Raw genomic sequence first — 26,196 nt, 5'->3', positions numbered from 1 at the left:
TAATTTGTAATGAGGCATCCAAAGAAGCCTAGTGACTTTAGTGGAGGTTATAAGAATAAACACTAGGAGGATGCAGCTCCAGACAAAGTAGACCCTTGCCGTGATTGTAGATCAAGAGAGGAGGTATCTCCCGACATGTACTCTGGCACTTGGTCAAAAAAACAGTCTGCCTGTAAATGGCAGATATCCTGGTGAAAAGACAGGCTTACCCATGAAAATGGAACAAGATCAGACAGCCCACGGAATGTAGCCTGGTGTAATGGCGCCCCAACGCGCGTTTCGCTATCGTAGCTTCCTCAGGGGGTAGTGGTAAGTGTGTGTAAATGTCCAAGTTATATGTCCGGGTCCTGATGATCAGGGGAAGAGTGTTCCGGTGTGTCCAAACCAGTCTGGTCTCTGGCGCATGCGTGTGAGACTGCATAGAGCCACACAGTCCCCGCCTCCTGTCGTCACACCCGCACTGCGCCTGCGTGCCCCCAAGGACGCGTATCCAGGGAGACAGCACTGGTGCAGCACGAGCGTGTAGACGAGAGGAGAGCGGGGCGGGCCCCCAGTCTCAACACCGACCTGCACAACCCCAGGCTGGAGGATAACGCTGTGAGTATGTGTGTAAATGTGTTAGTAGTATGATCACACAGGTTCTATACCCAGTACATGCCACAATCTAACTCCTGTGTGTATCTCCAATTGGGAAAGTGAAAGTAAAATCTATGTAGTGAACAGTGAATGACATATAACAGCTTTTTTTATATAAAAGGGGCATACAATTAGTACCGTTATAATATACAAAAAAGAAGATTACTAATAGTACACAAGTGAAAGTGTGTATTAGAACAATCAATAGTAAAACAGTAAAGGAATCGCGATAATGTGAATACATCTAAAAGCGCACTAAGAATAAACCAACAATTATTTTTGCTTTTCATACAAAAAATAAAAAATTTAAAAGTGAATATAAGAAGAAACATGGAAACCATGTCAGGAAGATGCGATTAAAGTTACCCAAAGAAAGAGACAAAAAAGTGTTACAAAAAAAGGAGAGAAAATTTATAAGCCCAATAGGAGATATATCAACAGAAGAAGAAGAGCAAGATATCCAATTGCACAGGGAATAACAGTATGTTTGCAGGGACCAAGATGTCATAGACCTTAGGAAACGGGAAGGGGAAGGGATCTTTATTTTGCTAGATGATCATTGTATCCCATACATCTCCAGGAACACATCAGAAATGGACACTATATGGGTCCACCAGACACAATCTGGACATGAATATAAAAAACAGGCAAATTAGTAACAGACAGATAAAACTTTAAAAAATAAGAAACAGAGGAGTTATTAACCATTTATAACAGTATAAAGGACAAAAGCAGCCCTATAAAAAGGCAGCAAAACTAAGATTCTCATTGAGGCCATGTGGGGTCATAGTTCCCAAAGTGACAATCCACCTGCATTCTTTTTTTGCAAGTATCATCTTCACATCTCCACCTCTGACACCACAATGTATGCTATCGATACCCCGTACACAAAAGGTTTTGGGATCACACCTGTGGAAAAGTTTGAAATGTTTGGGAATCGTCTTCAAAATTGATAAATCATCTATATCTTTTGCAGCCAATATATCCCGAACATGTTCACGAACACGTATTCTTAATTGCCTTGAGGTTAAACCCACGTAAACCTTGGGGCATCCACATGTATCATAGTAGATGACATGGGTTGTAGTACAGGAGATATAGTGCAAGATTTTAAAACGTCTTTCATTTATGATGGAGTCAAAAAAGGTCGTTCGTAGTATGTTGGGGCATGCCACACAGTCCCCACAGGGAAAACAGCCTTGAACGGGACCTCTAGTTGAGAAGGGGTTTTGTTGTTTTGGTATGTAGTGACTTTTCACTAACATGTCTTTAAAATTTATACTCCTTCTCGCCGTCATCTGAGGGTTTAGTGGTAGGGCGGTAGTCAGAGTTGGTTCCAATTGTAAGATGGCCCAGTGTTTCTGTAGTATAGTTCTCATTGTTTGCCACTGATTATTGTAGGTAGAAATGAACCTGACCTTGCTATTCGCCACATCTTTCTTATTGGTTTTTATCGGGTGTAGAAGTTGTTTGCGTTCTATCTTTTTAGCTCGACCGTACCCTAGTTTAATGCATCTCTGACTGTAGCCCCTCTTCCTAAATCGTTCTTTTAGGTCCTGTGCCTGGTTCTCAAATCTGGTCTCTGAAGAGCAGATCCGCTTCATCCTCAAAAACTGACCCACCGGGACAGCTTTGACAGTGGAATAGGTGTGTGCCGATGTGGCGTGCAAAAGGGAATTGACCGACGTCTCTTTCCTAAAGACGTCGGTCTGTAATCTTCCCTCTTCATCTGCCATAATGGGCACAACCAAAAAATCAACTCTCTGTCTGTCATGGACATATGTAAGTTTTATGTTCCAGGTGTTGACATTCAGTTCCTGCATAAAGCTGATGAGTTGTGTTTCCGTTTCCTAACAGATAATGAACACATCATCAATATAACGCAACCAGCACTGCACACGGTCCGCGGCATGGGCGCCGTCACCATGCACAACCTGCCTCTCCCAAAAACCGAGAAACAGGTTGGCATATGATGGCGCGCACGCCGCCCCCATGGCATTGCCCTGCTTTTGAACATAAAAGGCGTCTTTAAAGACAAACAGGTTATGAGTCAGGATGTACTCCAGAAGTTCTATCACCAGATCACACACCTGGCTGTCTCGGTAGCTCATTTCCAAGAAAAAGTGGACCGCATTGATCCCATCCCGGTGTCTGATGCTCGTATATAAAGCCTCAACATCGGCAGTAACCAAAAGCATGTCAGACTCCAGGGATATTCCATCTATTCTTATGAGTACCTCAGTAGTGTCTTTAACAAATGATGGGAGGCACTCTACTAGTGGTTTCAAATAGAAATCAATGAACCTACATGCCGGGTCGCATAGTCCCCCAATCCCTGATACTATCGGACGACCTGGTGGATCCACCACACTTTTATGGATCTTTGGTAGAAGATAAAAGGTGGGGATTTTAGGATATTTTACACTCAGGCCGTCGAACATCTTTTTAGGAATAATCCCCTTTTCCAAAGCTGTATTGAGAATTTTGTCTAACGCAGAGGAAAAAGGGCCTATGGGATTGTATGTGAGTTTCAGATATGTCTTCTTGTCTCGTAACTGACGAAAAGCTTCCCTTTCGTATAATTTAATTGGCCAAATCACGATGTTCCCCCCTTGTCCGCTGCTTTGTATACCACATCATCAAAAGACTGTAGTTCATTCAAAGCCGCTCGCTGAGTGGCTGTAAAATTGTTATATTTTTTGTTTATGGAGATCTGTTTAAAATCCTCCATTACTAATTTGGTGAAAATCTCCACTTGTGGGCAGATGGACAAGGGGGGGAACCTCTTAGATTTTGGAACAATCGATATTGGGAACCCACCTTGTTCAGAGGGGATTTGTTCCTGTAGTAGTTCCTCCAGAGCTGACAAAGCTTCTTGTTCCATTGTGCTATTGAGGCCCACATCAACCTCACCCCTACCATGAAGCTTTTTCAAGATCAACTTCTGTGAGAACAAGTACCTACATGGACCACGACAGCTGGGTCATCACCAGTCCCTTCTAGTAATTTATCCACCCATTCGGTTGAGGCGGTCTTGGCGACAAACTATTCTATCCGTTTTCCTGATTATAGAATCCCCTACAACTACCAATTGTCTTGCCTTACCTACACTACCATCCCACCGACTTCTAGCTGGGCTGTTCTCCCGGCTGTTGGGGAGATCAGTATCCACTAGGGCCGCCGTTTCTGAGACCGACACCCTCGCATCATCACCCAACTTGGCAATTTTGCTTGGAATATCAGAAACAGGATTGGCCTTCCTTTTCTTGGACCCCTAACTACATTAACCCAGCTACGTTATTTCCGTAAGTCCCATAGAAGTAAATGACAGTTACGGAGACAGCGTAGCTCACATGCTACGCAGTTTCCGTAACTACCATTCGCTACTACGGGAGTTACGGAAACGGCGTAGCTCAGCGAGCTATGCTTTTTTCATCTAACATGGTCGGAAATCACACACTGCAGCGGGAACACAGAGCAGTAGAATAGGGTTTAGGGGGCCCACTCTAAAGATAGATGCGGGTCCCAGAGGTGGGACCCGCATCTTTCTGCCATTTATGACATAATCTCTGGATATGTCATAAATATCTCTTATCAGAAACCCCTTTATGTATTGTTTGTGTGACAGTAAAAAATATTTTGCACCTTAAAGTGATAGAAATGTGTAAATCAAATGGTACAAACCCCCCAAAAAGATATTTAAATCCAAGGTTGTAATTCAACAAAACACTAAAAAACTTCATGGGGTTAAAGGGTTATTCCCATCTTCAAAAATGTAGCTAGGAAGCTCCCCCATGTAAAGTAAAGAATTTTTCTAATTACCTGTCCGTCGCCCAGCGATGTCGTTTTCCTGCGATTCTTGATTGAAGTCCAGGTCGGTCCCTCTTTGTATCTTGCGCGTTGTCTAGGTTCCCGGCCACCGCTATTTACCTTTAGCGGTGGCCGCGCATGCGTAATGACATCCTCTCCGTCCTGAGGAGAGGATGTCATTTATCTCGTGAACGCGCATCTCGGCGCATATCGGCGCATGCGCAGTAGATGCAGGGCGAGACACCAGGAGAGACACCAGTCGCAAGGTATGTATATTTATATATATATGTGTGTGTGTGTGTGTTTGTGTATATATGTGTGTGTGTTTGTGTATATATGTGTGTGTGTATGTGTTTATGTATATATGTGTGTGTGTTTGTGTATATGTGTGTGTTTGGGTATGTGTGTTTTTGTTTGTATATGTGTGTTTGTGTATATGTATTAGTTCGTGTATATGTGTGTGTGTGTGTGTGTGTGTGTGTGTTTGTGTATATCTTGTTGTGTTTGTGTATAAGTGTGTGTGTTTGTGTATAAGTGTGTGTGTTTGTGTATGGTTGTTTGTTTGTGTGTGCGTGTATATATGTGTGTAGGTGAGTAGAAGTATTGGTATTGTTCACATTGATAACTTTTTTTTAATGTTGTTGCAGATTTTGATGTACCGATTGGACTACATCTTCGATTCGTTGGACTACTGCGTAGATCTACGTTTTTTCAAATGTTAATAAAATGGTTAATGAGGGTTTTGTTGGGGATTTCTTATTTCAATAAAAAAGAATTGTCTTTGTGGTTTTTTTTAAAACTTTATTAGTGCCTAGATAATGGCAGTTGGCTGATTGACAGCGTCCATTATTAAGGCGGTACTTTGTGTTAGCCGGTGCAGAGGCACTAATCACCCATTATTACCCCGGTATCCAACCGCCACCAGGGGTGCCGGGAAGAGCTTAGTATGATCCAGTACCCGACCATCTATTGTGATGGTCGGGTACTGGGGCGGCCGCAGGCTGGTATTATGAGGCTGGGAAGGGCCAAAAACAGTGGACCTTCCCATCCTTGTAATGCTAGGCTGCTGCTGTGTTGCATTGGGCTGGTTATAAAAATGGGAGGGACCCCCACGTCGTTTTTTTTTTTAAAGTTAACAATAGACGTTGGGTCCCCCACATTTTTAATAACCAGCCATATACAAGGCCGCAGCAGTCTGGCTTTACATGGGTGGGAAGGGCCACTGGTTTTGTCCATTCCCAGGCTAATAACCAGAGGCGTAGCTAGGTTCTCCTGCACCCGGGGCAAAGATTCAGATTGGCGCCCCCCCCCAATGAATTTTCCCGACATCTCCTTCCCCCTCGCCATGTTTTCTTTCCCTACCAATCAATGAGGTGTAATTTTTTTTTCACCATTTTTTTAATGTAACTCGAGTATAAAAGCATTTCTACATTTTACAAGCGATGTAGTTCTATAATGTAATTAACATAAAAATAAATTAAAAGAAAATAAATTAAAGAGGCCACACACAGCCCCCTGTAGATAGCGCCACACAGCCCCCCTTGTAGATAGTGCCACACACAGCCCCCTGTAGATAGCGCCACACAGCCCCCCTTGTGGATAGTGCCACACACAGCTTGCTGCCCCTTTGTAAATAGCGGCACACTCCCCCCCACCTTGTAAATAGTGCCACATTCCCCCCCTTTTAAATAGCGCCACACCTCCCCCCCTTGTGAATAGCGCCACACTCCCCCCCCCCCCCCCCCCTTGTACTTAGTACCACACTGTGAACAGACCGGTGAGCGGTAGCCTACCGCTACCACTCTCCGCTCTGCCTGGTGTGACTTACCGGAGAAGCCGAGGAGGTCATTCGGCGCAGGCTGCGACGGAGTTCCTTCTGACTAGGGTTGGTGACAGCCAGGGCCGGCCTTAGCTTGGATGGCGCCCTGTGTGGGACTCTTTATTGCACAAACCCAAAAATTAACCACATATATGGAGACGCTGGAACATATATACTGTACATACATAAAGATAGATATTTAGACATACAGGCAAATATACATACACACATCTGGAAAATATACATACAGGTAAATATATAGACGTACAGACACATATACGCACACACACCGGCAGATAAATACACAGACAGGGACATATAAAAATACATAAAAGGCACAAATATACAAGCACAAAGACACATTCACAAACAGACCCATATATACCCACACAGGAACATATGTACACAGCACAGATTATGGAGCAGATGTTACCTGCAGTCCTATGTAACACCACGGATAACACAGTGATAACTCTCTAAGTACAGATAGTGTAGTAGTGTTACCTGCAGTCCTATGTAACTGCTGATAACACAGTGATAACTCTCTGATTACAGATAATGTAGTAGATGTTACCTACAGTCCTATGTAACACCACAGATAACACAGTGATAACTCTCTGAGTACAGATAATGTAGTGGTGTTACCTGCAGTCCTATGTAACACCGTAGATAACACAGTGATAACTCTCTGATTAGAGATAATGTAGTAGCTGAGTACAGATAATGTAGTAGATGTAAGAGACAAACACATGCAGAGACACAGACAGACAGAGACACACACACACACACACACACAGTAACATACACATACAAACACAGACACACACTGTATTCACACTACACACACAGACATTCACCATGTCTCCTTGCTGACAGCATCACAGGTCAGGACGGGCTGTGGGCGGAGCTTCCTCTCTGCTTCTCGGCATTTGTAACAGCAGAGCTGGAAGGCTGCAGCACGGGAGTGGACCTGTCCCCTGACCTGAGTCTCATCTGACCTCATGTCACTGATGTGAGGTCAGGTGACAAGTCAGGTGACTGGACTGGTCCACTCCCTGGCCGTCACAGACCCCAGTCAGAACGCCGTAATTTCCTGGCTCTTCCTAAAGCTGCTGCAGGTGTCCGACATACGGGGAGCCTATAAGCAGCGATCAGCTGTTCTTCGGCGCGCCCCCCCCCCTTCCCTATCACCGGGTTGCGCCCGGGGCACATGCCCCGCCTGCCCCCCCCCCCCCTAGCTATGCCCCTGTAATAACACTTTGTTGTATCTGGCTGGTTATGATAAATTGGGTGGAACCTCATGTCTTTTTTTTTTGTTAAATTAATAAATAACAAAAAAAAAACTACGTGGGGGTCCCCCCCCCCCCCCATTTTTATAACCAGCCAGATACAACACAGTAGCAGCAGCCTAGCATTACAAGGATGGAAAGGTCCACTGTTTTTGGCCCTTCCCAGCCTCATAATATCAGCCTGCGGCCGCCCCAGAGCCCGGCCATCACAACAGATGGTCGGGTACTGGATCGTACCTGGCTCTTCCCGGCACCCCTGGTGGTGGTGGGTACCGGGGTAATAATGGTGGTTAGTGTTAGCCTCTGCACCGGTTAACACTAAGCCTCCCCTTAGTAATGGATGTTGTCACTCAGACCGCGGCCATTACTAAAGTGGTAGTAATAAAACTTGAAAAGACAAAGATATAGATGAAATATTTTATTGAAATAAAGCACCCCCAACACAATCCTCATTAACCATTTTATTGTAGAAAAAAAAAACGTCATCTAAGTAGTCCTCGAAACCAACGTAGTCCAAACACCAGACCTGTTAAAAAATATATATATAAAAAATATGAAATAAAACATGTCGTAGGCTTAGTTTGTTTCATGTGTGATACTGACTGTTATACCATGTATAGAAGCCTGCCGCGAAGTTGACTTAGATACAGGACGCCAGCATACAGTATCATACATGGCCATACAGACATATATACAAACATACATACATACATATATACAAGCATGCACATATATACATGCATACATGCATGCATACATAGATGCATGCATACATGCAAACATACATACATGCAAACATACATACATGCAAACATATGTACATGCAAACATATATACATAAATACACATACATGCACATACATACATGCAAACATACATACATGCATACACACATGAAAACATACATACAAACATGCAGAGATACATACATATATACAAGCATGCACAAATATACATGCAAAAATAAATACATGCAAACATAATTACATACATGCACATATATATAAACATACATGCAAAAATAAATACATGCAAACATACATACATACATGCAAATATACATGCATGCAAATATACATACTTACATGCAACCTTACATACAAACATGCACATATATACATACATGTCAACATACATGCAAACATACATGCAAACATACATACATGCACATATATACATACATATATGACAACATACATACATGCAAACATACATACATTCCAACATACATACATACATACATATATACATGCAAACATACATGCACATATACACACACATACATACATGACAACATACATACATACATACATGACTACATACATACATACATGACTACATACACATACATTCATGACAATATACATACATGACAACATACATGCACATATACACATACATACATGCAAACATACATACATTCACATATACACATACATAAATGAAAACATACATACATGACAACATACCTACATGCAAACATACTTACATGCAAACCTACATACATACATGCACATATACACATACATACATGACAACATACATACATACATACATACATGCAAACATACATATACACATACATACATGACAACATACATACATACATACATACATACATACATACATACATACATACATACATACATACATACATAAATAAACTCACCTAAGAAGTTCCCACGAAGATCTGAACGGTCCCGTCACTTTTCTTTTTACTTCTCTCATTCACAATAACAGAGCGGTGGGCGCAGATGACGTAATCACGTGTGCCTGATATGATTACGTTATCTGCACCACAACGCATTGTTACTATGAATGCGAGCGGCGCCAAATAGAAGGAAGATGGCAAGAGACGGGACCGTTCAGAGCTCCGTAGGAACTTCTTAGGTGAGTTTATTTTTTTGATATATTCTTTGTTGTTCGCCGGGTGCTGATGCAGCACCGGTGCGGCGGCTACAAAAATTACATATAGTGACAGTGTGGGGGAGGGAAAAGTTGGTTGCCGAAACGGGGTGAATGTAGTGTAGTGTAGTTGACATTCACGGTAAGTTCGTCTGAACCGGGCTTACCATGCCCGCTTGAGACGAACATTCTCCCGATGTTGCTAGAACTACATTATCTAGCAACGTCGGGAGCGCGCACACTCAGAGCAGAGCGGCTTGATTGACATCGAGCCGCTCACGCCCCTTTTTTAAAAAGATAACCAGCACTTGCTGAATTATCAAGTGTAAAAAAAAGGTACTTAGGAAATTAATTTTTAAAAAATGTAAACAGCAAATGTTTTAAAAATAATTTCCTGCTTAGAATGTCTAAAAAAAAATTCGGACTCATCTTGGGAATAACCCTTTAAGTACTTTTTCCTGCCTTTTTTCCTTTTTTTGGGTAAATATTGGGTCAGGAAGGGGTGTTCCTTGGCCGGGTACACCCCTGATTTTTCCACTGAGCGGCTTTTGAGGGAGTGCGAAATACTAGATCCTAATAAATAATTGTTTGGTTCTGCTGTTTACTAACATGTGTGGACATTATATTGTAACAATGTACACACTGCCTGTAGGTGTTAAAGCTAAATGCTCTGTAGAGATCTGTGTTATCCTTATTCACTGTAAGAGCTGCTGGTACTTCTGGTCCAGTGCCAGAAAGGTGGCAAGATTGTCACTGCTCACAACTGAATAAGGTACATGCTGGTTATTTCTATATATATATATTTACCCGCTATTTCTCTGGTTTCAGGTTTGTTGACTGTAGATCCTTCTTGTCGATTGAGCCTTAGTGAACTGCAAGAGAGTGAGTGGCTGCGTGATGGACGTCCTCTTTCATCCACTCCCCTCATGACACCAGATGTTCTGGAATCTAGTGGGATGGCAACGAAAACCTGTGTGCATGCCACATTCATGGTAAGTAGAGCAGACAAGTCCTAGGTCTATGTGACATCAGTGCGGAAGGTGTCCAACACACGGCTGAAGGTGAAATACTTTGACCAAGGATGTATGTTAAAGGCATGGTGTCGCCCCAAAAACATGTTTTTTTTTTAAAATTTAAACATTTAGTGTGTGGGTGATTAAACATTGTTCAAATTTTTTTTATTTTTTTCGCGAGTCAGGAAATATTATAAATTTTTTCAAATTTATAATACTACCCATTTTTGGTCACTAGATGGAGCTGTTTGGAGCTAGTTCCCAAAATTGCAGCATTGCAACATTGGGTTAAAAGCTATCGCTCTAGTGAGCTCTCAGCAATCCCCCCTCCTTTATCCTGGCTAGTGCCGGGATAAACGAGGGGTTTGAAAGGTTTAACCTCCTACACTGTGTGTCGCCATTTTTTGAGGTAACCCACAGTGTAGTAGGTTTACATGCAGTAGTAAACACACACAAACACTAACATACATTGAAATCGCTTACCTGCTCCTGCCGCCGCGGCCCGTCCGCTCCCTTTGCTGCCGCTGTTCCATGTGCACTTGTCCGGAAGCCGCGACCGGAAGTAGTAATATTACTGTCCAGCCGCGACTTCCGGTCCACAGGAAAATGGCGCCGGACGGCGCCAATTTCGAATAGGACTGTGTGGGAGCGGCGCATGCGCAGTTCCCACACAGACGCCGTACACGGCAGTCAATGGGACGGGAGCCGTTCGCAGTCCCTATGGGACTGTGGCTGCCGTATTCCATGTCTGTGTGTGTCGTTAATCGACACACACAGAAATGGAACAAAAAATGGCAGCCCCCATAGGGAAGAAAAAGTGTGAAAATAAGAAACAGTAAAACACAAACACACAAATGAAAATAAACGTTTATATTAAGGCACTAACATCTTTAACATATAAACAAATTATTTGTGATGACACTGTTCCTTTAAAGGGTAACTAAACGTTCAACAAGCTTCTGACATGTCATAGTGACATGTCAGAAGTTTGGATTGGTGGGGGTTCGAGCACTGGGACCCCCACCAATCGCTAAAACGAAGTGGCAGAAGTGGTCGTGTGAGCACTGTGTCACCTTGTTTCTGTTGGCTTTTTCCGGAAAGCCGATGTATCGGAGTATGGGATCGTAGACTTTCTATTGAGTCTGTAGATCGCTACATTGATTTCCGGAAAAAGCCGAACAGAAACTAAACGGTTTAGCGCTCACACGAGCACTTCTGCCGCTTCGTTTTAGCGATTGGTGGGGTTCTCAGTGCTCGGACCCCCCAATCAAAACTTATGACATGTCAGAAGTTTGTTAAAATGCCAGGTTTTTGTCATGTTACAAAATCAGTCCAAGATTAATCATTTCAGAACTTTTTCCACCTTTAATGTCACGTATAATCTGTACAATTGTATTGAAAAACACACTGAAATCTTTTAGGGTGGAAAAATAAAGAACAAAAATAATGTTGTTGCATAAATATGCACAACCCTTAAACACACCACTAAACTAATACTAACTAGTACATGGATGCCTCAAGTCTACCAGAATCTGTTTGTGCATCTGTGGTGAGAAAGGGGTAGTTAATAAAGTCCTGTTATTACAGCAGCCTTAGCACTGATTAGGGCACCCTGCACACAACCGTGGACGTAATCACGGTGAGTGAGTATAGGCATGGCTGGCCACGGACTGCGACCCCGCATTTGCGGGCTGTGCTCCCGTATAAAGTATGGAAGTACGGTCCGTAAAAGCAAAATATAGGACATGTCCTATCTTTTGCGCAGTCTTTCTACGGCACATAAATATACGGGAAGGTGTCAGTCGGCCATAAAAATGAATAGGTCCGTAATTACGGACAGTAATCACGGTCCGTGATTACGGACGAAATCTATGGTCGTGTGAATAGGGCCTTAATCAGTGTGAGGTAGTGTACTAACAGGTGAGGGGATAGGAGTGTACATACAGGGGAGGGGATAGGAGTGTACGTACAAGGGAGGGGTTAGGAGTGTACTAACAGGAGGTGGATAGGGGTGTACTAATGGGAGGGGCATAGGAGTGTACGAACAGGGGAGGGCATAGGAGTATAATAATGGGAAGGGGTTTTGAGTGTATTAACGGGAGGGGGATAGGAGTGTACTAACGGGGAGGGGGATAGGAGTGTACTAACGGGGAGGCGGATAGGAGTGTACTAACAGGGGAGGGGGATAGACGTGTACAAACAGTGGGTTGGGTAGGAGCAGGCGCGCATTAAGTAGACCATAGGCCCTGTCAAGTTCCCTAAACTTGGGCCCCCCTTTTCCACCGCCGCTCTGCCGTGCCTATAGTGAACGCCACTTTTCTGTGCAAGCATTGACAAATGAGTGTTACGATTCCTCTTCTCAAAGGGCTGTGTCCCTACATACTGGCAGTCTTCAACCATCGCTGACAGTATCACGCTGTGTAGGGACGCAACCTCTTAAAAATGGGAATAATAAAATGCATTTGTCTATTAGTCCTGGACTACACTAAGACTTTATGAGGAATACAAGCATTTCCTATAACAGACATATCAGGAGAGAGGACAGATCCTTTATAGATACAGTGACTCACAAGTGATGTCTTCTCTGATGAGAGTTCTATTTTCTTTTCTTCTCTTCTCCATCTGACACAGACCGCTATGGCGACTTCTCCTGATGACTGCAGTTTCCTGATGAGAAATCTTTGCCGCTCGCTTCTGCAGCCATTTCCAGCCTCTATAGAAACACAAAACTTTAGACACCGAGGCCTAGACCCATACATTAAAAGGGTTGTCTGGGCACGGACCAGTTTTTCATACTGATGACATCCACAGGATAGTTTATCAGTATATGATCAGTGCGGGTATGAAACCCGGACCCCGCACTGATCAGCTGTTGTGGCTGCCTCCGGGCACTGGATGTTGTGCAGTGTTCAGTTCCCATAGTGCTTGAAGCAGATGGCTCCATACACTGCATAGAGGCCGTGCTGCAGAACTTCAACTCTGCTTCTATTCACTTGTCACGGTCTATGCAAAGTGTCTACAAGACGTTTGTAGCACAGGGTTACCTGAGATAGTACAGTCGTTAGCAGAGGCTCTGGCACAGATGGGGCTAGTTATGGAAGGTTGTGGCAGATGATACCAGATGACTTCAGATGTGGTGTATACCAGCAGGCGTGGCAGGGTGCACCAGACGTGACGGAAGATACCAGACGACACCAGACGTGGTGTATAACAGCAGGTGGCAAAACACGACTCCCAACACTAGACAGGCTCCGGAACAAAACACAGCAAGGGATACAGGATACATGTAGCAGGGCATGGGAACACTGGGAGCAGGATAACACTATCGGACTATATGCAATACGAACATGGGAAAACTACAACAATGCTCAGGCAAGGAGTGGAAGGGCGGAGCCCTTTTATAGTCCAGCATGAGCCGGGATGGATTAGGGAATTCTTAACAGGTGCATGCGGTGGCCCTTTAAGGCTGAGACCGAGGTCACGCGCGCAACCTAACACTGAGGGCAAGGCCGAACGGCCATGAGAGCCGGCGTGTCCTAGGAGGGACACGCTGGCAGGATGTCTGTGGTCGCAGCCATCACAAGGAAAGAAACGGCGGCGGCCCGCGACCACGGCCGTAATAGTACCCCCCTTACTCACCTCTTCTTGGGTCCGGAGCGTAAGAGGAATTTCCTTATGAGGGTAGGGGCATTGAGGTTCTATTCTGGCTCCCAGGACCTCTCCTCAGGACCAAACCCTCTCCAGTCCACTAGATAGAAAGTTCTTCCTCTTACTCTCTTTTAGTCCAGAATCTCCTTCACCTTGAATACATCAGAAGAACCGCTGGAAGCGACTACAGTCCTAGGAGCTTTACTGAAAGGGTTCAGAACCACAGGCTTAAGGAGGGACACGTGGAACGAGTTGGGAATCTTGAGAGTAGGAGGCAACCGAAGTTTATAGGTTACAGGGTTAATTCGTTGCAGAACTTCGAAAGGACCTAGGAACCTGGAATCGAATTTGTGAGAGGGCATCTTGAGATTAATTTTTCTCGAGGATAGCCAGACTTTGACTCTGGGGGAAAGAATTAGGGTGAAATTGTCTTCTTTTATCGGCATGCTAGCTCATGCGGTCCTCTGCCTGGAGGATAGCAGACATAGTTTTCTACCAGATGTGAATAAAAGTCCCAAAATAAGAATTTGCTGCTGGTACCTGAGTCATGGCTGGCACAGGAAGAGAAATTCGAGGATGCTGGCTGTACACAATGTAGAAATGGGACAAGGCAGTTGATTCACTTGTGCGATTGTTGTACAAGAATTTCGTCCAAGGCAAAAGTTGTACCCAATTGTCATGTTGGGCGGAAACTAAATGACGGAGATAATTCTCCAAAATTTGACTGGTCCTTTCCATCTGACCATTGGACTGCGGGTGATAGGCGGAAGAGAAGTCCAACTTAACATCTAGCAGGTTTCACAGGGCTCTCCAGAACTTGGACGTGAACTGTACACCCCTATCCGAGACAATATGCGGAGGAAGTCCGTGCAGATGGAAGATTTGTAGAATAAACAGATTTGCCTGGCGAGGAGCAGACGGAAGACCAGTCAACGGAATAAAGTGTGCCGTTTTAGAGAAACGATCGAGCACTACCCAGACCGTCGTACATCCTGCTGAGGGGGGAAAGGTCTGTGATAAAGTCCATAGCGATATGCTGCCCAGGGGAATCGGGAACAGGTGGGGTAGGAGCAGACCAGTAGGTTTGAAGTGGGTAGACTTGTTGGAGGCACAGTATGTACATGAAGAGACATAGTCCGCAAATATCTTTAGGCAGCGTGGGCCATCGGTACTGACAGGCTATGAAGTCCTGAGTCTTTCGAACACCTGAGTGCCCCGCCAGTTTGGAGCTGTGTCCCCAGCGGAGGATTCTTTTCCTATCTGAAAGGCGGACAAAAGTCTTTCCAGGAGGAATGACTCAAATTTGCAACAGGCTAGCGACAATAATCCTAGACGGATCTATAACATATTGAGGAATTTCCTCAGAGTCATTAGTCTCATATGATCAAGACAGGGCATCAACCTTCACATTCTTAGCAGGACGAATGTGGAGCAAGAATTGGAATCTAGCGAAGAACAATGACCACCTGGCTTGGCGAGGGTTTAGTCGTTGTGCTGACTGTAAGTACGTAAGGTTCTTGTGGTCCGTATAAATGATAATAGGATGAACCGCGCCCTCCAGCAAGTGTCTCCATTCCTCTAATGCCAACTTGTCGGCCAGCAACTCCTGATCCCCAATGGAATAGTTGTGTCCTGCCAGAGAGAATAGTTTAGAGAAGAAGCCACAGGCTACCATCCTACCCTTAGAGGTTTTTTGACATAGTGGTGCTCCAGCACCAATGGAAGATGCGTCCACTTCCAGAAAGAACTGCAGAGAAGCGTCAGGGTGATGGAGAACACATGCTGAGGTGAAAGCGCTCTTCACCTTAGTAAATTCCGATACTGCCTCCTGGCGTTCACCCCCTTCTTGGTGGGGGCCGAGATTGGAGCAGTCAGAAATGAGAAGTTTGGGATAAATTACCAATAGAAGTTTGCGAATCCCATAAATCTTTGTATGGACCGAAGACCCTGTGGACGTGACCACTCTAGGACGGATCTCACCTTCTCTGGGTCCATCTTGAGGCCAAAGTCCGATGCAATGTAGTTTCAATTTTGGCATATAGGCGATTTTTCCCTTAACCGTGACAGAACTTGGAGAACATGCTTCCGATGTGTCATCAAATCTGGTGAGTAAATCAGGATGTCATCCAGATAGACCACCACACAGACATACAACAGATCCCAGAAAATGTAATTTACAAACTCCAGGAACACAGCTGGAGCGTTAAACAGTCCAGAGGGCATCACAAGTTATTTGGAAAGTCCGTCTTGGGTGTTAAATGCGGTTTTCCATTCATCTCCTTTGCTGATAAGGATCAAGTTATATGTTACGCGTAGGTCCAGCTTTGTGAATACCTTGGCCCCACGAATTCTATCAAAAAGTTCTGAGATGAGTGCCAGAGGATATTTATTCTTTACTGTAATTTGGTTCAGACCCCGGTAGTCGATACATGGACGAGAGATCCGTCCTTCTTCTTCACGAAGAAGAATCCTGGCTCCGGCCGGGGAGGAAGATTTCCAGATGAACCCTCTCTCGAGGTTCTCCTTTACGTAGGCAGATATGGCTAGGGTCTATGGCAGGGAGAGAGGATAAACTCACCCTCGAGATAGTGGAGCGCCAGGAAGTAAATCAACAGGGCAGTCGTAGATGCGATGAGGAGGAAGAGCCTCTTCTTACTGAAGACGTCCGCAAAACTAGCATAATGAGATGGTAGGTCGGAGAGTGACTGAGGCAGTGGAGGCCCTCTCCAGAATTCCAGTCAAGAACCGGAGCGTGTAGACGGAGCCAAGGTAGGCCCAGCAGAACAGGATTGATTTCTTTAGGCAAGACGAGGAAGGTGATCTGTTCCGAATAAAGAACTCTGATTTGTAACTTCAGTGGTTTAGTGACGGACACAATATGGTCGGGCAATGGTAGTCCATTCACAGAGGCAACAGCCAGGGGTCTCTCCAGAAGAACTGTGGGCAGATGTAGACGATCCACCAGATCCTGCTGGATAAAATTTTCAGCTGCTCCGGAATCCAGAAAGGCAGAGGAGGAATGTGATGTCTCACCAGAGATGATTGTCACAGGAATGGATAACTTGGGAGAGGCTTTGCTGTTTGGTTCTGTCCCACCTAGGATTGTCTCCCCAACCAACCTGCTCCCCAACCAAGGTGCTGAAGTTTCCCGGCTTTTGTGGACATTGGTGCACGAAAGGCCTTTAAGGCTGCAATACAGACACAGACCTGAAGAGCGTCTGTGTCGTTTCTCCTGCTCGGATAGTTTGATTCTGTCTACTTGCATAGGTTCTTCAGGTAGAGCAACAGGAGGAGGCATTAGTGGTCTCTGGAACGAGGGTGCCAATCTGCGGAAACGTCTGTCCTGCCAAACCTCCAGAACATGTCGACCCGGGTAGCCAACAGGATCAGAGCATCCAGGGTAGCGGGAAGATCGGGGGCTGCTGGCTCGTCTGTGATGTGCGAGGACAGTCCCTGCCATAAGGTCGCCACCAACGCCTCATTGTTCCATCCCAACTCTGCTGCCAGAGTATGAAAGGAGATAGCATATTCTCCTATTGTGGACCCTCCTTGCTTGAGGGTTAGTAGAGTGGCCGCTGCAGAGGATGTTCGACACCTCAAACACAATAAGAAAAGTCTGTAAGAATAAAGCTAGGTCAGAGAAGTCAGGTCCCTGTCGTTCCAAGATGGGGTTCACCCATGCGAGTGCCTTGCCAGTGAGAAGAGAAATAATGAACGCTACCTTGGCCTCATCAGAGGGGAAGAGATGAGCTTGTAGTCTAAAATGAATGTTGCATTGGTTGATGAACCATCTACAGGCTCTAGGGTCACCATCATAGTGAGTAGGAAGAGACAGCGAAACTGTGGATCCGGAACAGACTGGTGGAGTAACAGGCAGTGGAATGGCAGCAGCATCCGAAGGAGAAGCAGGAGGTTGATACAGTCGGGCAATGATGGAGTTTACAGCCACGAGGAGTTGGTCCTGGCATGCACGTAGGTCATGCACATCCGTTTGTATCACCTGAACTGCAGTCTTTGATTGGTCAGTGGGATCCATGGCCTGATCATACTGTCACGATCTAGGGGTATGTGGACCCACTAGGCCACTCTGTCGCAGAGAGGCAGCCGGCCAAGTCACTGTCTATGCAAAGTCTCTACAAGAAGTTTGTAGCACAAGCGTACCTGAGATAGTCCAGTCGATGGCAGAGGCTCTGGCACAGATGGGGCTAGTTATGGCATGTTGTGCCAGATGTGGCAGATGATACCAGATGACACCAGATGTGGTGTATACCAGCAGGCGTGGCAGGTTGCTCCAGACGTGGCGGATGATACCAGATGACACTAAACGTGGTGTATACCAGCAGGAGTGGCATGGTGCGCCAGACATGGCAGATGACACCAGATGTGGTTTATAACAGCAGGTGGCAAAACACCACTCCAACACTAGACAGGCTCAGGAACAAAACATAGCACGGGATACAGGTAGCAGGGCACGGGAACACTGGAAGCAGAATAACACTAAGGGACCATTTGCAATGTGAACATGGGAAAAGTACAACAACGCTCAGGCAAGGAGTGGAAGGGCGGAGCCCTTTTTATAGTCCAGGATGATCAGGTGTGTGCGTGCGCTGGTCCTTTAAGGCCAGGACGAGCGCGCGCACCCTAAGGCTGCATGCACACTTCCGTTGGCCGTTGTGCGGCCACATTTGACGGTTCCGTGAAACACGGGCCGCACACGGCTGGCTTCCGTGTGCAGTCCGTTGTTTCACAGACCAAATCAATGAAAAGGCAGAGACTGTTCTGTCAAAAACGGGCAGAAGTAGGACCTGTCCTATTTAAAACAATGGAAGTGTACATGGCCCATGGAAATCAATGTGTCAGGGTGCTATCAGTTAAAACAACGGATAGCACCCTGACTAAAAAAACTGAAGTGGGCATGAGGCCTAACACTGAGAGCAGGGCCGGATGGCCACGAGTGCCGGCATCTCCTAGAAGGGAGATGCTGGCAGGATGCCACCGGTCTGTGGTTGTGGCCGTCACAAGGTAAGGAACTGCGGCGGACCACGGCCATGACCATTGCAGCACACCCGCTATACTGTGAACGGAGCCATCTGCTTCCGGCATAGACATCCGGTTCCCGGAGGCAGCCAGAGCAGCTGATCGGTGCGGGGTCTTGGTGTCAGACCCACAGCGATCATATATTGATGACCTATCCTGTAGATAGGTCATCAGTATGAAAAAACGATCCGTGCCTGGACAAGCCCTTTTACTCAGACTAATAATTTCGAACTCCAGACCAGACCCTAGAATACATACAGACCCCAGACCGTTTAAAGTATTTCAGTCCCCAGACCAGACCCCCCTAAACAAATACAGATGCCAGAACAAGCACCCTAAATAAATACTGACCCTTGCAAGACCCCCTAAACTAATACAGACCCATGACCCCCTAAATAAAGACCCACGGGCCAGACCCCAGGCCACTCCCATAAACTAATAGACCTAAGACTCTTAAATACAGACCTTAGACCAGACCCCCTAAACTAAAACAGACCCCCTAAATACAGACCTCAGACCCCTAAATACAGACCTCAGACCTGACCCCCTAAACTAATAATGACACCAGACAGGACTCCCTAAACTAATACAGACCCCAGACACCCTAAATACAGACCCCCTAAATACAGTCCTTAGACCCCCAAAATACAGACCCAAGACTAGACCCCCCTAAATACAGACCCCCTAAATACAGACCCCTTAATCTAATCCATCCCCTTATATTTACATAGCAGCTCATTCTTCTCTCTTGCTGCTGTTCTAGGACCTGCGGTCATGTGACCAGCAGGTCTCCTAACAGTAACAAGATCTGCAGACATAAGATCAAGTGGGCTTATGTCTTCAGGGCCTTTTGCAGGGCATAGACAATGCAGTTCTATCGGGGTTTTTGCCACGATTCACAGCGAAAACGCGACAAAACTGCAATGTACTTTGGGCCACCATGGGAGCTTCGGGCCCCGGGCGGCCGCCCAAAACGCCCCTATTATGATCCACCATTAGGTAGGAGTGTACTAACAGGGGAGGGGGTAGGAGTGTACTAACAGGGGAGGGGGCGGAGTGTACTAACAGGGAAGGGGGTAGTGGTGTACTAACAGGGAAGGGGGTAGTGGTGTACTAACAGGGAAGGGGGTAGTAGTGTACTACAGAGAAGGGGGTAGTAGTGTACTAACAGGGAAGGGGTAGTAATGTACTAACGGGGGGGGGATAAGCGTGTACGAGTGGGAGGGGATAGGAGTGTATTAGCAGGAGGGGGTAAGAGTGTATTAACAGGCTAGGGGGACCGCTATACTAACAGGGAAGGGGATATGAGTGTACTAATAGGGGAGGGGGTAGTACAGTACAGGGAAGGGGGTAGTATTGTATAGGGGAGGGGGTAGGAGTGTGCTTACAGGGGAGGTGTTGTAGTGTGCTAACAGGGGAGGGGCTAGTAGTGTAAAGGGGAGGGGGTAGGAGTGTACTAACGAAGCGGGAGGGCTGTACTAGCAGGGGAGGGGGTAGTAGTATACTAACAGGAGAGGTTGGAGTGTACTAACGGGAGGGAGTAGTATTGTACTAATAGGAGGGGCTAGTAGTGTACTAACAGGGGAGGGGGTAGTAGTGTACTTTCAGTGGAGGGTGTAGGATTGTACTAACGGGAGGGGGTAGGATTGTACTAACGGGAGGGGGTAGGAGTGTACTAACAGGGGAGGGTTTAGCAAGTTTGAAGAGGCAGTGACCGATGTCCAGTTTGCAAGCAAGTTAGGAAGGAGATGTCAGCAGCACAAATGGCTGAGCTTTGAAGGAAAAGATTTTGCAGAGGTACTTGACATGAAGTTCTTAAGAGTGCTCTGAAGTTATTTTTCACTGGAGGAGCGCCTTAAAGATCAGAACCATGATAAAAAAAAAATTTTTTAGTCCAATTCCACTGTGATGACATCCTCCCTGCAGAAGCATATCTAGGGGTTTAGCACAGGGGGGCGAAACGCATCTGAGTGGGCCCCAACCCAGTGGGGCCCCCTCACAGGATAATGCCCCTACAACTGCCCCCACACAGTATAATGCCCTTATAGCTGCCCACAAAATGGTATAATGCCCTATAGCTGCCCCCACACAGAATAATGCCCACATAACTGCCCCACACAGTATAATGACCCCTTAGTGTCCCCCACACAGTATAATGCCCCTTTAGCTGCCCCCATACAGTTCATTGCCCCACAGTGTCCCCTCTTAGCCAATATAATGCCCCCATAGTGCCTAATAATAAAATAAATACTCATCTATCCCCATTCCCACAACGAGTGGAGGAGATCCCTCTGCTCCTCCAGTCTGTGCTGTGTGTGGCTCTGCGCATACAGGGTCGTTGACGTCACTACATTGCGCCTGCTTGCATCGAGCCGCTCAGAGCCGTCATTACATAGTGAATGCTGGAGCAAGGAGCCATCCGCTCCCTCCTCCAGCCCTGGATTCAACTGTATCTGAGTCCTGAGGATGCAGATTCAGTTGAAACTGGGACATTCCACCGCAAGTGGACCGGCCCTGGGCCCACCATCTCAGTGGACACAGGGCTACTGCCCCCCCCCCCTCTAGCTACGCCTCCGCCTCTCTGTCTTCCACACTCTGGTACAGTTTTCCATTGTAATAATTCATCAGAGAGCCCTTCATACCTCCTAATAAATTTTTCATGTAATCTGTGTATGGCCCCAATGTGTTGGAACCGTTGTATAGCAACAAAAATTCATCCAACAGTTGGCACGCCAGATCTCCATTCTTGTGGCAGTAACAAGATTCAGGATAAAGACTGCTGCATTTATTGCTATCTGGAATAAATGCACAAGTGTTTGTCCTTCGCATGAATTTTCAGTTTGTGTGTATACATTGTAATAGTCTTTTAAAAGTTAAATCTTTTATTAAAGAGACACATGCAAATTGATGTATGAGACTGGTGGCTACTACTTAGCTGTTATTATATACTATTTACATTCTTTTATAGGCATTTAATCGTGGTAAACGTGAAGGAGTCTTCCTTAAGAGTGTGGATAATGCCCCTTTGGCTAAAAGACGCAAATTGAAACAGTGCAGCACAGGAGGTGACACACGCAGTGGATCCTCATCTTCCTCTTCATCATCATCCTCATCTGCTATCACTGCAGCTCGATCCCCGAAGTCCAGAGCACCCCCACAAAGTCATAGGCCTGCAAATTCATAACTATTTGCTTTATTTTGAATACACTACAGGACCTGCTATCTTGAGCAAAAGGAGGACCAAGAAAAAGTGGAGCACCTTTTGTCCACAAATCCACATGTAAAAGATGTGGGGACATGTATTTGCATCACATGTGAGAACAGTGTACAGAGCACAGAGAGGACGCAGCAGTATCACTGCCAGTGCACTTTTGTATATCGGGTTTGTACATAGAAAGGACATTAGGCACTCCAAGTATCAGTGAATGTGAGTCTTCCCTGCCAGTCTGATGTGTTCCTGTAGGGAAGGTTTAAGGTCATGATGAAAAAGTTACATGCTGTGGGCCACCTGCACCAGCATTTACTGTTTACTTTCAGTGTTCCAAATTTATGTAATTTCATAAATAGACCCAGAACAGAGGTGTATGTGCAGTGTAGGGACCCACCTTGTGGGTGAGGTTGCCTTGTCGTGGCAGGTGGGCTCACATAATTTGATCAAATTGTGCGCTAAGAACCTCACTATTGTAAGTAGATTCAGCAGCAATGCATATTTATTTATATATAGTGTTTTAGGTGGCATTGGTGTTTGCAGAGAGCTTTCGCCATTTTCTTGGGTATTGTTTTGCAGTCACGGGCGAACTTGCACCTGTACAGGTTATTTTAATTTTGCTGGAATGTGCTGATCAAACTTTCTTATATACAATGTTTCTAACAATGCTTGTTTTGTATTCAAGCTTTTTAAAGGCCTTGAGTGCTTGAAACCAGATAACTTGGTGTGTGTGTGTGTGTGTGTGTGTGTGTGTGTGTGTGTGTGTGTGTGTGTGTGTGTGTGTGTGTGTGTGTGTATGTGTATGTACACATTTGTGTATCTGTGTGTCTCTATATATATATATATATATATATATATAGCCCAGCAGGGTGGAAGACTTTTCCCAAATTAAAGGTTTTCCCTCTTCACTTATTGTATAGCGGAATTGCTGCAGATTTTTCCATACGGAAAATCTTCAGCGTATTACAGTAGCAGCAAAGTGGATGAGATTAACAAATCTCATTACTACGCTGCAGTATATTTCCGTGCAGAAATTGACCTGCGGTGCAGATTTTTTTAAATCTGCAGCATGTCAATTAATACTGCAAAATGGTTGCGTGTTTGTTGCGAATTTTCCCTATTGATTTCAGTGTGGAAGTAAAAATCTGCAAAAACACAGCATTAAAAAATAGCCCTATTTGCAGTTTAAAATCAAGAAAGGGCCCATACTTACCCCCCCCCCCCCCCCCCATAGCAATGCCTCACTACTCCATCCATCCACTCCCCCCCCCGGTCCGGTCTTCGTGCTGCCAGCCTCCTGAAATGACGTTTTATGTTCCTGCTGCAGCCAAACACAGGCTGTAGCGGTCACATAGGACGCAATGTCGCCCCAGGAGGCCGGCTCAACACAAGCTAGCTGGGGGAGCAGGGATACATTACTATGGTAACATCAAGGGAGGTGAGTATGTTATTTTTTTTTTATCTATTCTTTCTCTTCTCTGCAGTGGCAAATCAGTCTTAAAATATGCACCAAATAAAATATTTGGTGGAGATTTTCATCCGGAATACCTTGCAGAATCTGGGTCTGATTTGCTGCAGAGTTTTTCGCAGCAAATCTGACTGCAGGAATATAGCCTAAGGCTGGTGATCACTTGTGATTATTTATGTGGCCATATTTTGTTTTTTTGTGAAATTTTTCTTAAAAATAGGACAGGATTCCAACAGTGGGACCCACCCACATTTTTAGCAAATAATCAAGGAAACTGAACTGTTAAAAAAAAAAAAAAGCAGTGTCAAAATGTCATCAATTGCGATGTCAGGCCCCTGCAAACAGCATGTGTGACATGGGACGAAGTCATATGCTTCCTGTAAATAGTTCACACAGTGAAGGACATTTAAAAATCTGTTATGCAGGTAAGACTGGATTCACACGAGCATGTTAGGTCCGTGATGGACGGAACGTATTTCGGCCGCAAGTCCCGGACTGAACACACTGCAGGGAGCCGGGCTCCTAGCATCATAGTTATGTACTACGCTAGGAGTCCCTGCCTCTCTGTGGAACTACTGTCCCGTACTGAAAACATTATTACAGTACGGGACAGTTGTCCGGCAGCGAGGCAGGGACTCCTAGCATCGTACATAAGTCGGACCGAACATGCTCGTGTGAATCCAGCCTAACTGTTCAAGAGACAATTTCTAGAGAACATTTATCTAGGAAAGCAAATATCCGTCAGTGAAATAAACTCCCCCTGGAGCTCCTGCTGAGGTCAGAATTCCTCATCCACATACTTTAGAACAGATTCACACATGCAGGTTTTGATGTATTTTATTTTAGCCAAACCCGAGCGTTGGACGAAGTATAAGAAAATACAGTTTTATTGTATCGACTCCTTGTTTAAACTAAAAAAATGCAACTGTGTGAACCCAACCTTACCCACAGCAGGCACAGAGGTAATTCTTCATATTATATATGTTGTCCCATCATAACAGAACCTCAGCAAGGCGACCTCTGTGTTCAAGCTTTGACTTTATTTCTTTCATATTTCTCGCTTATCCCGGCATTATCATGTTGTGTCTACCTACATTGCTTGTGTGTGGGTGTGTTTGCTATACATTTTTAATAGTTCTATTTTTGTGGATGCTGCTATTTGTAGAATTGATGAGCTATGTATGTATCCTGTGTACATGGAGTAGTCATGAAGCACAGGTTTCCGCTTTGCATCTGTAATGAGTTATAGTTATCTATGCAGAGTAGTGTTCGCCTGGAACTGTGTGCAGGTTAGTGTATAGATATGCAGAGCATTATATATGATTGTTCAATCTATAGCTAGATCTCCGTCAAAATGATCTGTGTGTTGGTTTAAATTCCGTTTTAAAAACTTGGCACTTAATAGGAAGACAAATATATATTTTGTATATATTAAATGAAATGTACAGTATATGTATTTTTATGCAATGCTGCTTTACAGATTATATATGCTTGGAATGTAAAGGTTTAATATGGGGTCAATCTCCTTACCATCGGTAAGCATGGTGACTCATTACATTTAGGGCATATTGAGTGCACCACATTATTTTACCTTTGGGTTTGTAGAGTATTTTTCGAACAGCACCAAGCGCTGCAGAACATCATTCTACCATATTCACGTCTGATCTCTGCAGAACATTACACTGCATTCCAAATTATTATGCAAATGTTATTTTTTGCTGATTTTCCTGAATAGTCGATGCAAATTACAGTCAGTATAATCTTCAAACCATCAACCATTGGAGTATAATGCAAATTTTATTGAACAAATCTCCTAATGATAACAGATTTTTTTTTAGAAGTAAAAAACCTCAAAATGCACTGTTTCACATTATTATGCACAACAGAGATCAAAACATTTTAACGGTTGTAAAGAGAACTAAAATGGTAATTTGTTGAATTTGCAGCATCAGGAGGTCATATTTACAGAAATCAAAAGCTCTTTCAATCAAAAAAAACCTAACAGGAAAAGTTACATGTTAACATAAGACCCCTTCTTTGATATCACCTTCACAATTCTTGCATCCATTGAATTTGTGAGTATTTGGACAGTTTCTGCTTGAATATCTTTGCAGGATGTCAGAATAGCCTCCCAGAGCTTCTGTTTTGATGTGAACTGCCTCCCACCCTCATAGATATTTTGCTTGAGGATGCTCCAAAGGTTCTCAATAGGGTTGAGGTCAGGAGAACATGGGGGCCACACCATGAGTTTCTCTCCTTTTATGCCCATGGCAGCCAATGACACAGAGGTATTCTTTGCAGCATGAGATGGTGCATTGTCATGCATGAAGATAATTTTGCTACGGAAGGCACGGTTCTTCTTT

The 26,196-nt window shown here is 44.9% G+C and overlaps 1 protein-coding gene across 1 annotated transcript in view; it reads left to right on the top strand.

Moving 5' to 3' along the window:
* LOC142660628 (ribosomal protein S6 kinase alpha-4-like) overlaps window positions 1-25,874 on the top strand; it is a 152,598-nt gene extending 126,724 nt beyond the window's left edge. The window contains exons 16-17 of the mRNA XM_075837310.1: window positions 10,288-10,451; window positions 22,126-25,874. Of these exons, the coding sequence (XP_075693425.1) occupies window positions 10,288-10,451; window positions 22,126-22,341 (380 nt within the window). The 3' untranslated portion in view covers window positions 22,342-25,874. The remainder of the gene's footprint in view (window positions 1-10,287; window positions 10,452-22,125) is intronic.
* The last annotated feature ends 322 nt before the right edge of the window (window positions 25,875-26,196 follow it).

This window comes from Rhinoderma darwinii, chromosome 9 (genome assembly GCF_050947455.1).
Source record: "Rhinoderma darwinii isolate aRhiDar2 chromosome 9, aRhiDar2.hap1, whole genome shotgun sequence".
In the NCBI taxonomy this organism is placed as follows: Eukaryota; Metazoa; Chordata; class Amphibia; order Anura; family Rhinodermatidae; genus Rhinoderma; species Rhinoderma darwinii.
This window is presented reverse-complemented; position numbering and strand designations above follow the sequence as displayed.